The sequence below is a fragment of the Drosophila simulans genome, chromosome 3L (genome assembly GCF_016746395.2).
Source record: "Drosophila simulans strain w501 chromosome 3L, Prin_Dsim_3.1, whole genome shotgun sequence".
NCBI classification, from domain to species: domain Eukaryota; kingdom Metazoa; phylum Arthropoda; class Insecta; order Diptera; family Drosophilidae; genus Drosophila; species Drosophila simulans.
Genome location: NC_052522.2, coordinates 12,252,156 through 12,266,212, shown reverse-complemented (window position 1 = coordinate 12,266,212; position 14,057 = coordinate 12,252,156). Strand labels below are relative to the sequence as shown.

The following is a 14,057-nucleotide window of genomic DNA, read 5'->3' as shown; positions in this document are numbered from 1 at the left end:
TTTGATCCTTGATCGGGATTACCAAGTTCATCCATGTCCGTTTGTCCGGTTGCTTGTCCGTATAAATCGTATATATGCGGAGAGCTAGGAAACTATAAAATATTAATTAGTCCCACCATCAGATTGTCGATTAAATGGACTAAATCATAACTTCTAGCATTTTGAAGATCAATGATTCATTTCAAATAAAATAATATTTTTTTGCCAGACTTTCTTTCAGTTTTTCTCGGTGTACTAGCACCTTTGCCTGCATTCGCAATTCGCAGAAATCGTGGAAGCATTTGTGCGTCCGCCTGGGATTTTCAAAGCGATCCGCACATTTTTCACCCGGTTCCAGTCCACTGTGCACGGCCAACATGTGTGTGGAAAAGTCAACGGCAAACGCGACGTTTTTCAGCTCGCCGCGGAGCGTTGGCGTTTTGCTTCGCTCAGTCTCAGTTCTCGAGAAGACGTCGGTTGGATCGGATCGGACTGGATCTGAACGAAACGGAACGGAATACGGGATACGGAACGGTTGGGCCTGGACGGGATCGGGTTGTTTACGCGGAGTTTGCGAGGCGACATCCGACATCCGACGTGGTTCTCCAATGTAAAAATAAAAACTGCTCCAATATGTGTGCGCGAAACGGATTTTGAAACATTTTCGAAAAGAAAAACCCCCAGGCGATCCAGTAGTGTCAACCAGGTAAATTAACGCTAAACGGTTGACAGTTCAATATTCGAGTCATAAAAGCCAAATGGATGGGCCAGTTAGCCGTGTTTATATGCAAAGTGCGTCGGTTTATAGTTCTTAAACCGAAACGAAAATGCTGCCAAGTCGCTAATCGAAGTGCAGCTGAAGGAGACATGGTGCCAAGTGATAAATGGAATAAAAAAATGTTTCATTCATGAAAACAATCCGCGTTCGCATAGCCACAAACACCCATGAACGCAGATGTATTTGGATCTGCACGCATGCTATTCTACAGATGCAGTCAAAAAAATAGCAATTAAAATAAGGAACAAAAACTAAAATATAGTGTGAACGATTTTATGTTGCATATTTCCCATGAATCATGCAAGTTTCCCAAAACAAAAAAAAAATAGTGCTGTTTCGTAGCGCCTATACAAAATTCCCCTAATTAATTATGTTTTTTGGTCAAAATTTATATCTTTGGGACATTTAGTTACCAAGAACACATTTTTGTGGTTGAAATATTCGGTTGTCTTGAAAATAAATTATGTTAATGAGAATTTGGAACGGAAATGTTTATGGAACTTGAAAAAAAGCAGAGGTGCGAATATCTAAAACACCGTGTTTGAAATAATTTGGAAGCTGTTCTACAAACTTTGGAGTTATATTTAATATTTTTAAAATACAGCTTAGATACATTTTTAATGCATTAGATAGTTTGTTATTCTCTGGAATATAAAAAGAGTTTTGTAATTATAAGACAGTTACATCATGAATCGAATGATGATGGATTGATCTACGAAAAAGCACACAGTGCGTTTGTTTATCAATCTTGAAGATACAGATGCGGCGTACACTGCTATTAATTTGACCCCATCTGTTGTTGCATGTGTGTTTAAAATGCATTTAATTCATCTGTGGAAAATTGGGTGTTCTGGTGGTGGTGCGGTGCGGCGGGCAGGGGATCCATGGATGCGTGGATGTGGACTCGCTGCCCGGATGATCGGATGCTGGGTGCCTGGGGATCGCCGGCTTGTGGGGTGCTGGGCGGAGGCAGTTCGTCGGCGTCTTTGCGATGCCATCGATGTCGATGAAACTTGTGCATTTGTGTGTGTGCGTGGATGCGAAGCATGATTTATTTCCAACACTTCCGCTAATACAACTCATGTGGCCGATGTCGCACAGCGGCCTTAATGCCCCGCCGATTACAAAAGGCTGACTAACGAATAAAGCTGGCCAAAATCTGTGGACAATACCAAATGCTCAAATGGCCTATTCTGCCCACGAACTGCCCACTTAGTCGGCAGATAAATAGGAAAAACAAAAGCCAGCGACAGTCAGCTCGCAGCGATTGGGCTTTTTTTTTAGTAGCTGGTCACGTCATTAAAATTGCATTTGGTTAAACGGGCCCGCGGACATGCAACACACACACACACACACACAACGACACTTGATTGGCCATACCAGACATTGTGGCTAGCCGGCCAAAGAGCCACGAAAAATAAATCAGCCAGCTGCACTGCGCAAAAATTCTAGTGAAAAACAAAAAATAAAATATTAAAAAATATTGTATATCACTTTCTATCTCTTGTTAGCACAATCCAGCTGACCTTTCGTTTATTTAAGTTAGGTGCATCGTAAATTAATTTTCAGATAAAGCAACCTTTGTATATTTATCAAAACAACGATATAAATATTCAAGGGAATGCTCACTTTAACAAGTTTTTAATTAAGTACACAACTTCAATGGCAGAACTTTGATTCGTTTACACGTAAACAAAATTTGTTTTTGAAAATTACTAGCATATTTGCACGGCAAGTAAAAAAAGATTTACAAACAATAAAAAATGGAACTTCAAATTTAAGGAAAATTAAGAAATTATGAAATATCATTATTATTGGTTTATATTTCCATAATATGAATTCTACAAAGATGACATTTAAATTTCTTTTAAATAACTACTAAAGTATAAATTATTTTTGCCAGTGCAGAAAACTCAAGACTCGATAAGCGGCTGGCCAGATCCAAATTAGTACATTTTCATTCATAAAAAATCGTTGTGGTCTACTCCGCAGCAATTTAAGAGCGAATAAAAAACGTGAAAAATAGTTGGACCGCATGCCGAGCGGGCGTAGGCAGTGGGTGGGTGGTGGGAAGTGGGCGGTGGGCGGTGGGTGGTGGTCGGATGGGTGGGCGATTCACCTTGTTTGCGGAACTGGTAAACAAATCATAATACTCGCCGCTTACTCACCTGTAGGAATTCGATAAACTGGTCACTGGATACGCAGTGAACGGCATCTGGGAAATATTATGATATTTATGAGATGCGTACTCGACCCCGTCATATTTGCCTTTTAATCGCACTTTGTCAAGGTAAGACGAATGCGGGGGGCGGGCCAACTACTGCGGTTTGTTTACACGGAACGGATTGGATCGAGAGCGGTACGGGAGCGGTATGGAAGCGGTACGGATACGGAGACGGAGGTGGTGGAGGTGGAGGTTGTTGCTGCTCTGTTTGCTATGCGGACGCATCGCGATCTAAATTAAGAAGCAGCGTCGCTCGAAGTACACACAAATGTACATAAATAATTTGTTTGAACGCTGGGGTGGACATTTTAGTGGTTTTCAAAAACCGATTATTTCAGCCAAATCAGCAAAAAACGAACAGCGGCATAATATCTTACGATCTTACAGTATCCTTGAGATACGACCAGAACGTGCTAAGTTTGGCGAAATATGAAACCTTTGATGGACCAACAAAAACCGCCAGACAAAATCAATTAAAAGTGCTAAAGCAAACAAATATCTAAAACTATTAAAGTTTTTTTTGGCAAACAAAGAAGAGTGTTTAAAATAAATATGTTTAGAATTAAACTGGCTGAACATATGAAATCGAATAATTCTTTAGATATTTATATTAAAATAAGAAAAACTATCTAAATTTAGAGCGTATACTACGGAGATTCTATTATTTTTTGAGATACTATAATTTTTTATAACACATCATATATAGAAACCACCTTACTTTCACTTTTGCTTTCTACGCTTGAAACCAAATGCAACTGATACACAAATGCTACTAAAGTATTTCCTGGTTTTATCTCGCCAAGAACTTAACTCCCGCCAAACATCGCTTTTCGAAATAGTTTATAAATCATTTTGTTTACTCGCAGATGACGTCACATAGATTTGGTGGGGAAATGTCCGCGGCGATGTATAAATCATGTGTCGTCAGGTGTGTTAAAATAGTATCTAGTGGTTTGTTTGTTGTGGATCCATGTATCCATCAAATCCGGCGAAAGATTCTTCACGCATCGCGAGTTACTCAATATTGGATGCTTATCAAATTGAATATATGTATGTACATATATCCGCATGTTTGTTTAGTGGGCGCTGGATGTACATATGTATGTATTTCACACTGTAAATAAATCACCCAAAGAATTGGGTTCAGTGTCTGGGATCTTCGCTGTTTTATTGCACCGATTTTTATTGGAATTTAGCGCGGCATATAAATGGCCAATTTGCAGCAAACTTGGTCGGGATGGCAGTGTCGAATTTGGTCATTTGGAATAACCAGAATGCCGAATGTGGGAGAGAGGATCGTGCGATGCATTCAACTGGTAGGTTGCCCCAGTGCATCTGACCTTATATGATCGCCAGTAGTTGGGGCGATACTTGGGCATCCAAGTATCTGACTATTCAAGTATCTGAGTATCTGAGTAGCCGAGTATCTTAGCATCCGAGTATCTGAGTAAATGAGCATCCGAGTATCTGAGTATCGAAGTATCTGGATATCCCAGTATCTGATCATTCGAGTAACTAAGTATCTCAGTCAGTATCCATTGACTATCCAAATATCTGAGCATCTGACTATCCCAGTATCTGAGCATCCGAGTATCTAAATATCTCAGTTTCGCGGATGTGGCCAAGATCCAGTGTTGACGCAAGTTCGAAGTACATTGTACTTGTTCGGTTTCTTCTGGGTCTACTTAAAATTCCGCGCTGCAGTTGGAAAATGAAAAGAATCAGACCAGACCTTTCATACTGAAAAGAACCCACTAATGCAGAGGAGCATAGCATCAAAAGCACTCGGGGCACAGCTATCTATATATGTTTTCAATTTTCTCCTTCGTTCTCTGTTTGTAATTACATGTACGGCTATGTAGCTAATTAATTTCACTTTTTTCTCGATTTTTTTTTTATAATTTTACCCACGCTTTTGATCACTTTGGGCTAAGGTCCCAGACAAGTTCAAATATTTGCTTTGTAGTTTGTGGCCGAAAGGCGAATGGTCAGATAGGGAGTCGGTTGAACGAACAGATTCAGCAGATTCACCAGATTCACAATATATATTCACTCGATCCAACAGCGGCATTGGCATCGTTTAATTGTGCAGTGCGTGGGGGGCACTCTTTATGTTTTTGGATGAGTCTACTTTGACGCAAATGAGTCGCTTAGTCTGGGTAAATTAGGCACTTAAAAGCATAAAACAAGTACAGGTTCAAGTACGCCTATGCTGTGGTATAGTATTATATAATTTAATTGGACTAACACAGAGTGAAGAGGAATTTTGATGACTGCTATGTTGAGTAATCCCATGGGGTCAGCATAATTGTAGGGAGATACTTTCCAATGTTAGCATTCCAGAGAAATGAGAAGAATAGCTATTTAAGATGTTTCCTTTACTAAAGAGTAGCTATTTTAAGATGCTAATGAATGAAAAAGAAATTTCAATACTAAAAGTAATTTAGAGCTTCTGATAATTAACTTATTCCATTTGATCTGCATTAGTCAATACAACTTTATTATTAAGCTGACATGAATGAATATAGAACTTCTATATCAGCAAGTTATGAGTCTGAAATTTAAATAAATGTTATATAATAAGAGAGGGCACAATGCTTATTATTCAATTGTATTTCAAAGAGTTCGAGGTTAAGTTCAAAACGGCTTTAAATTCGTTGCGCTTCTGGAACACCCAAATAACATTCACACATCAATCGAATCAATTCACTTACCCACATTTCATTTCTATTCGCAGTGCATTTGTCAAGGTTTTTGGATTCACGGATTCGTTACGACGGTATTGAAAACTACCGATCGATTTTCGATTTTTTTCGAGACAACGAGACCAGAAGCAATTGAGCATGAAAGTGGTGTGCTGGGTTTTTGAATTCCTCGCGGTGGTTCAGCTGCTAATCGAAACTCAGGTGAGTGTGTATAAGTCGATCAAGCCACCCACTTGTCGAAATTCGAATCAAAATCAAGTATCGTAAATTACGTCAACCCGAAGCAATTCGTTTGGGAACTGCGAACTATTTATTCACGAATGCAAGGTCAATTACCGCGGCCAAATTAGTCGCACTTTAGTTTTTTTTTTGGAATTATTTTGTATATTGTTATATCGGCGGAATCGGTTGCGGAACGACATATATATAGTCGATTCTCCTTGAGCTTGAGGTGTGCAGCACAGAGCGGTTCGCATTTCCGCATGATTTGATGGGAATGTTTGGGTTTTCCATTTCTGACTTTTCGACTTTTCCGATTTGGCCCTGACCTACGTCGTTTTTCGAGTGAGTCTGATTTATTGGCACCTCATTATGCGAACATAGTGTGTGTGCTGGTTTATTCGATTCGACTAATTTCAGTTGTAAACATGGTCATTAAAATAATTTAGCTATTCAATTCATTCACTAAAATCTCTTGATTAGCCCGTTTCTGCTCGCTGAAACGATAATGGCTTCCTGTTTTTGCAAAAAAAAAAAGCAGATGATTAGGTGAAAGAATATGTTAGCTGGTTGGAATAAATGAACCAATTTTGTTGCTGGATTTTGTCATCTGAGTGTACCGGTTATGCTTATTTTCCCGAGAATTTGTAGAACCAGTCATTGAACTAATAAAACTTTTTGAAGCTGTCGTTAATTTCGAATCTCCCTTTGAGGTCAGACAGTCTTAAAACTGACGCCATATAATTATGTCCAACTGGCACTCAAACTAGTTGAATACATTTCGAATAAAAGTTTGCCATCTTTCATTCAGAATTTTTGTAGAGTGAAGAATTACAGCTTTTTATTACTTCAAAACATTAGCTTCATTATACTGGTTCATGTCTTAGTTCATTCAAATCAGAATTATAGTTATGAGTATTATTCACGACTTAATTGTGACTCAAAATGAGTCATGATCGCCTTCAAGTGAATATACTTATCTGTTGTAAAACTTGGCCCATTTACACGATCAGTACTACTCAGCAGCACAATGAGGCACCAGAATGTGTCCTGTTCCCCGGGGATGTGGCGGCTGGCGGGCGTTGGTGAAGAGGTTATGGCAATCGGTTATGTTGTCGGTCCTCGACAGACGTCGAAGCCTATTTTCGACTGGGAGGACGGATGCAGGGATCCGCCGGATCGGTCGGCGAAAAGCGTGAGTTATTTATAGAGCGGCGTCGCGTCGCCGCCTGGCGTCCCATTTGGAACTGGAGCTGGGACCGTGGTGTACCATGGTATATCGCACCATACACACACTTTCCTCGGGGATCACACTGCGCTGGCAGACACGAGACTGTCGAGAGCAATGACACTTCAAATAAAAAGCGGCGACATGTCTGATTTATAGTGGTTGTATGTGGATGTGGAAGAGGATGAGGATGAGGAGGCAGGAGAACAGGGAAGCTGGGCAGCGAATGTGGGCTCCTTGAGGCCAGCAGAAGAAGTCGTAGGGCGCAGATCGCATTTCACACTCGACCCCGCAGTAAAGTGGGAAATCCAAAACCCAATCTCTCACACACACATTCCTATTCCTATTGTTTTCACCCAACAGAGTGGCTATGTGCAGGAGGCGAAGAGGGAGATTTGGGATGCGATGGCTCACCATCGCCACCGACACCATCAGCACCATCACCACGGATCATCGCATTGGGTGGATGGGCGGCGGGTGCACCGTCTGCGGATGCCACACCCACAGCGCTGGAGTGGGCGGCGGCGATCGATCAATCACCACCAGCCCTTCAGCCGCTGGTCCCAGTGGTCACCATGCGACGAGGAGTGCGTCCGGCGGCGGGAGCGGTTCTGCAAAGTGAAGCGCAAGTGCGGACACACCAAGCACGTGGAGCAGAGCAAGTGCAGCCAGTGAGTGAAATATACATAAACTATTAGTTAATATAATTTAAAATTATGGAAGTTGTTGGAGATTGTGAGGGCATCTTTTTTAAACATTTAACCAGAGAAGTTTGGAGTATTAAGTTAGATTTTTATGTACTTAATATATAGGGACATTAAAGTAAAGTAGTTCTTTATGCATTACTTTATAACTATAATAATAATAAATAACTAACTTAAACGAACCTAAAAGTATGAAGCATATAAAATATGTTTTATTTAAGGCCTTCTAAAATTTTTATTATATTTCTTTAAGTGTTTTTAAGTTTGTCTGGCGCAAATTAAAAGTTCATAAGCATATTGACTTATTTTTAGCACAAAGTCTAGCACAAGAGTACATGTGCATTACGAGTATTTATAGCATTGGTTCACACAAATATTAAGAATATTTTTTAGGCCACATTTTTTAGTTTGTTTATACCCAAAAATGTTCTAATTTGAGCAGCGTATCCTATTACTTTCCATACTTTCGTAAAAATTATGTGTGAAATACCCTCAGATCTTGAGTATCTTTTTATACTCCACAGTTGTCATCCTGCACCTGCAATAAAGTGGCAGCCACCGTTAATTCTGGATGATAGCCACATCCGCGAGAGAAACCAACCGCTTCCGCAAGCGCAGCCCCAACCACAACCACCACCTCCTCCGCCTCCGTCGATTATCATAAATGCAGCGGCTGCTGCGTCAAGTGGTCCCACCGTGGATTATCGCTACACCGAGTACAAACCCCCACCAAACTATGCTCCACTTTATCCATCAACACATCCACCTATTTATGCCCCCACTTACCCCGCCGATCATCATCCAACCCACCTACCAACTTATCCACCGCCAACTCATCCACCAACTTCACCACCGACTCCTCCAAATAATTCTGACGAGGTGGTGCGCCATCTGCCACAATATCCGGGCAAAGATGTATTCAGCGAAGAGGATGTGGAAGATGAACTTGAACCCGAGCCCGATGAGGATTTAATAAGTTCGGATGAGCAGGGTGACTTCTTTGTGCTTAAACATCATCGCCACAGGCGAAGGCAAAACCATAGAAGACCCTCCCACAGGAAACCTCTCAAGGAGGAAGACTATGATGACTCCGACTTTGTGGACTTTGGCGAGAGGAAGTCACTGAGACACAGACATCTGGGCGAGGATAGCAGCGTGGAGGGTGATGTCTTTCAGTACGAGGACTTTGATTTACCTGACACTATGTACGCTGATTCCGAGGAATCCGAGGGTGAATACCGTAATATCACCTGGGTGCAGCCAGCCAAGGATGGAATAGCTCTCAGGCGACGCAGGGTCTACTCCAAGTGGAGTAGATGGACCAAATGTTCGCCAAAATGTACGACGAGGAGATACAAGTAAGCTACATATTTATGTTAACTTCACCCATTCCCAGTCAGTTACTTTGAATTCATCAGAATTCAGATGATATTTTGAATATACACTTTAATTGAAAACAAAAAGATATATAGATCAAAGAGATGCCTTAAAAACTCCCACCAATAAACAATTAAAATTTACAATCGATTTTTACACAACAAAGCCAATAAAAAAATGTTGTATATCTCCAGGAAGTGCCGCATCACTGATCAGTGTGGCCGTGAAGTTCTCCGGGAGATCGCCTACTGCTACACGGAGGGCAGCTTCTGCCAGCAGTGGCTGCAGACGCAGTTCCAGAAGACACCAGCCTTCGAGACGAGACCGGGTAGCGGGTCACCCGCCAATGCGATGCGACGTATGCATTCGGAGCAGCCGGAAGTGTCCATGAATGACCTCAACTACATAATGACGGGAAAGGGTTACCGCGGACCGGAGTATACTCCTTTAAAGCTGAACTGCGGCATTGTTCGCAGCGGAACTGGACGGAGGAGCATGTCCAACATGCTGAAAATCATCGGAGGACGGGCGGCGCGCAAGGGCGAGTGGCCATGGCAGGTGGCCATCCTGAATCGTTTCAAGGAAGCCTTCTGCGGCGGCACACTCATTGCTCCTCGCTGGGTACTAACTGCCGCTCATTGTGTGCGCAAGGTGCTGTTTGTTCGAATAGGTGGGTTACCATGCCATGGCTTATGGATTTCGAAGGCTATATCATTTGTACTCCTTTAGGGGAACACAATCTCAACTACGAGGATGGCACGGAGATTCAGCTGAGGGTGATGAAGAGCTATACTCATCCCAACTTTGATAAGCGTACCGTGGATAGCGATGTGGCATTGTTAAGGTGCGGTTGTAACTATATCCTATATATCCAATTAAAAGTGACCTTTTTTTACAGATTACCCAAAGCGGTTAATGCCACCACTTGGATTGGCTACTCCTGTTTGCCGCAGCCCTTCCAGGCACTGCCCAAAAACGTGGATTGCACCATAATTGGCTGGGGCAAGCGTCGCAATCGGGATGCCACGGGCACCAGTGTGCTCCACAAGGCCACCGTGCCCATCATACCGATGCAGAATTGCCGCAAGGTTTACTACGATTACACAATCACCAAGGTACTAACTTACTGCGGATTTAAAGATTTAGTTATGGAATTATTTATGGATATATCTTTTAGAACATGTTTTGTGCCGGGCATCAGAAGGGGCACATAGACACGTGTGCTGGGGACTCAGGAGGTCCACTCCTGTGCCGGGACACCACGAAGCCCAACCATCCGTGGACCATATTTGGCATCACCTCGTTCGGCGATGGATGCGCCCAGCGCAATAAGTTTGGCATCTATGCCAAGGTGCCCAACTACGTGGACTGGGTGTGGTCGGTTGTCAACTGCGATGGCAACTGCAAGATGCACTAGCATCCGTGGCATCTCGGTGGTTACTTCGTAGACATGGACTTGGGTCCGCAAAGTTGCAGAGGCTGTGAAAAACTAATTTACACTTTAAGTGTTCGATTCGTGCGGGAAATCTTCGCATGATCACCACATCACAATTATTATGTGCTCATTTTGAACTAGAAGTTGCAAAGGAACAAATTCGATTGTAATTCAGACAACCAAATATTTGTGTAATTAAGCTCTAAAAGCACCTACTAATTGAAAGTACTATTCTCGATGGGATAGCTTTCCCTTAATAATAGTTACAATTCTAACTTGCCTAATGTACATAACTGAACTCTTAATGTTTTATGCTGAACAATTACTAATGAAATTATTAATTTCTTATTTAAGTTATATGTAATTACAGTAGGCGTAAGTTAAAACAGGAATCTGAGATTTAAGGTTGTAAAATAATTAATAAATCTGATGATAAAAGCCATATGAACTGTAGCTTCACCACTGAAATACACTACAATTAACACTTAGATCCTCTAAAATGGAAATGGCTAAGGAAAATCCCCTATAGGCGTACCAAAGAATCGCTGATATGTATATTACTTATTAGTTTATTATATTGGTGTTAAATGCTGCACAATTTTGCTTCCACAATAAAACTATTTAACGTGATCCCTATACACATTCTCTTTTTACTACTACGAGTACACAATGAATTATAAAAACAAACGATCACAATAGAGAGGTGAGTGCGTGGGCACACTTGCAAATAATTTATCTGTATAAAAAACATTTCGTATAAATTGGTTTATGGGTTTGGTCATCCCAGCATCCCAGCTGCCTACCGCTCGGCTAGGACAAAGTGAAGTGCCACGGAGGACAGGAGGACCAGCAGGGCCACTGCGATTCCCACCATGTAAAGGCTGCGCGAAAGTTCCGGCTTTGGCATCGAACTGGTCATAATCCTAGAATCGTCTATGCAATCAACGTCCGTCTTGCAATTGTTGAAGTGCGTATCATCCGGAAGTCCCTCGGCCTCCACGGATATGGTCTCTGGGTCCAGCTCCACGTCCAGGATCTGTTTGGCCTGGGCCACCACAACAGTGGGTGCCTCGCCACGGAATAAGTACTCGGAGAACTGAACCACTGCTCCAACCGACGCGCTAGGACCCTCTGAAGGCAGGCTGAAGAACACACGTCTCGGCGGCTCACTAATGTACAGAGCTTCATCGGTCACATAGGGATCGGTGAGTCCATCGCAGTACACTTGTATACGCGTTATCAGCGAACGCAGGACATCGTCGCGTAGGAAACGCTTAACATCGGCTATACTGTTTCGAGGATTGCAGAAAACCTTTGTGGTAATAATGCCTCTCATGTGCAGCGTGCCACTAAATTCGCGCACCTTGATGTCCGTCGGTTTGCTTAGCTGACATTTCATGGGGAGCACTATGCTCGCCCGGATGGTTTCAGTGCCTCCGATGATTCCTTCCGACGCAAGCCGGGGCAGGGAGTCAGTGGTGTTGCTCGAGGCAGTGGCAGTGCCACCTGTTGTCGATGTCGGTTGCAGCTTGTCCACTTTCGTCTTTTTCTTTTTGATATAGGTCTGCAGATCGATGGTGTCCTCGACGACTTCGTTTTGGAGGAACACCTCACTGGCCAGCAGGTTCTTGCGCACCGACACTATCATACTCTGGAACTGGTCTTCGATGTTGACGCGACGCGAGGATTCCAGTATGGGCAGCACATCATCGAAATCGTAGCTGCACTCCAGCTGAATCCACTCGAAGGGTTTGTCCACAAACCGGAACTCCATGTTGGAAAAAGTGCCGCCGCTATCAAAAGAAATACTCTTATTATATCTTATATATACAAGTTGAATATAATCAAACTACCATATAAACATTAACAATCCTAATGGTTAACTAACACATAAAATGCATTCCAAGAAATAAGAAACACAAGGACAAGGATAGCAAAGAAAGTGATTATTGAACATAGAACATAAGTTATGAAAGTACATAGTTCTCAACTTGTTAGTTACCATATGATGCATTTTATGTTTGCCGTAAAATACGTTTTTTTGCAATGTCTAGTTATAAATTGTAAGCGATTCGTTTGGTGAAAGAAAGAGTACACATTGAGACCCGTATCTGTGATCAGGGATTACGTTTCCAATACTCACTTGCCATAGCTGTAGTTCTTGCAGAGCACTTTCTTGTCGGCCAGCGAATACGAGAGGAATACGAAATCAGTCTGTGCAATGTCGGTGGTGTAGACGCCAAACGAGCTGTTGCTTTTCAGGAGCAAACTGGAAAAGTAAGGAAAGAGGTCATTAAGGATGGCGATTCATGTATATAGCTTGTGACTTACTCGTAGATATCTGAAAACAGCTTTTTGGCATTTTTAAATTCGGCGCTCTGTTCGTTTACTACATCGGATCTTACTGAAGACACAAAGATGCCTGCAAAGATCGATATTTAATTATTAATTAATTCTAATTGTAGGTGGTCAGTCCTAAAGCTTTGCAACCTTTAATCTTAGTTAATGACCTAAGTTTACATTACTGGTTTCACTCCCCATTACTGATAGCTTAAAGGTTTGTCTATGATGAAAGATCAAAAGTTTGCAATTCACAGATTAAACGGTCAACGTGGGTTGGTTAGCCATATATACAAAAAGGGTTTGGCTGAAGTTCGAATCCACGGGCAGATAATATGGTCCCATAAATTATATCCCTTAGCATTCTATGATTATTTCTGGGTTGGGCAGATAAAACTGCAGGGGCAGCACGCAAACCCACCGATGACGTCAAAGGATCCGGGACACATTTTGCTGGCGCTCAGCCATTGGGAGGCCAACGCCTGTGAGTTGATGTCCGAAATGGTGAGTCGGACCTCCGACAGGTCCTCCATATCCGCATCCTCCTCGTTGTTCCTGGCCAGGTGGACAACCACGCTCTTGGTGAGGTCCGCTTGCTATTGCAACCGAAGCGGATGAAATCAGGAGAAAGTGGAGATTCAGTTGAGCGGGGGAACCAAACAAAATCTACGTGGCGGATGGCACTTACATGGCCCACGATTATCCCGTACGAGAACTGGTTCTCCTGTGCGCATTTCTCCAGGTACAGCTCGTCGTGTTTGCTCAACAGCACTGTGCGCATCGTGGCTCTAAGGTTTCTGCTTACTTCGTCAATTTAATGTTAACTATATTCGTTCCGAAATGACAAATTTTTAGAGCTGGGTACACCCCCCACGATAGTAGCTGTAATCGAATACTTGCTATCGAGTTTGTTTCGATAGTGAGCGATAGTGCTAAGCTATTTAAATTGGAATTTAACTGAAATTTGTTTTCTGAATAGAATTTTAAAATTAAATCCCTTGAACTCAGTTAAATGATATTTGGGAATATATGAAATTTAAGATGTATTGAATATGCCGACTATCGATA

At 42.2% G+C, this 14,057-nt stretch overlaps 2 protein-coding genes across 3 annotated transcripts; one reads left to right on the top strand and one right to left on the bottom strand.

Annotated features, from left to right (window-relative positions):
• Positions 1–402: 402 nt before the first annotated feature.
• LOC6737825 lies at positions 403–11,287 on the top strand. The gene is made up of 8 exons (XM_016169677.3): positions 403–685; positions 5,719–5,887; positions 7,497–7,804; positions 8,362–9,195; positions 9,409–9,884; positions 9,944–10,058; positions 10,113–10,329; positions 10,392–11,287. The coding sequence occupies exons 2-8, from the start codon at positions 5,825–5,827 to the stop codon at positions 10,629–10,631; spliced, it is 2,253 nt and encodes a 750-aa protein (XP_016031603.1). The 5' UTR covers positions 403–685; positions 5,719–5,824; the 3' UTR covers positions 10,632–11,287.
• LOC6737824 (protein odr-4 homolog) lies at positions 11,203–13,931 on the bottom strand. Of its 2 annotated transcripts, XM_039293193.2 has the most exons (6): positions 13,678–13,931; positions 13,411–13,585; positions 12,981–13,071; positions 12,793–12,918; positions 12,652–12,699; positions 11,203–12,442 (listed from the first exon to the last, which is right to left on the bottom strand). In XM_039293193.2, exons 1-6 carry the CDS (start codon positions 13,768–13,770, stop codon positions 11,449–11,451), a joined length of 1,527 nt encoding a protein of 508 aa, XP_039149127.1. In that variant the 5' UTR covers positions 13,771–13,931; the 3' UTR covers positions 11,203–11,448. The 2 variants fall into 2 exon arrangements, with proteins under 2 accessions (XP_039149127.1, XP_002084652.1); XM_002084616.4 differs by lacking the exon at positions 12,652–12,699.
• Between the last annotated feature and the right edge of the window lie 126 nt (positions 13,932–14,057).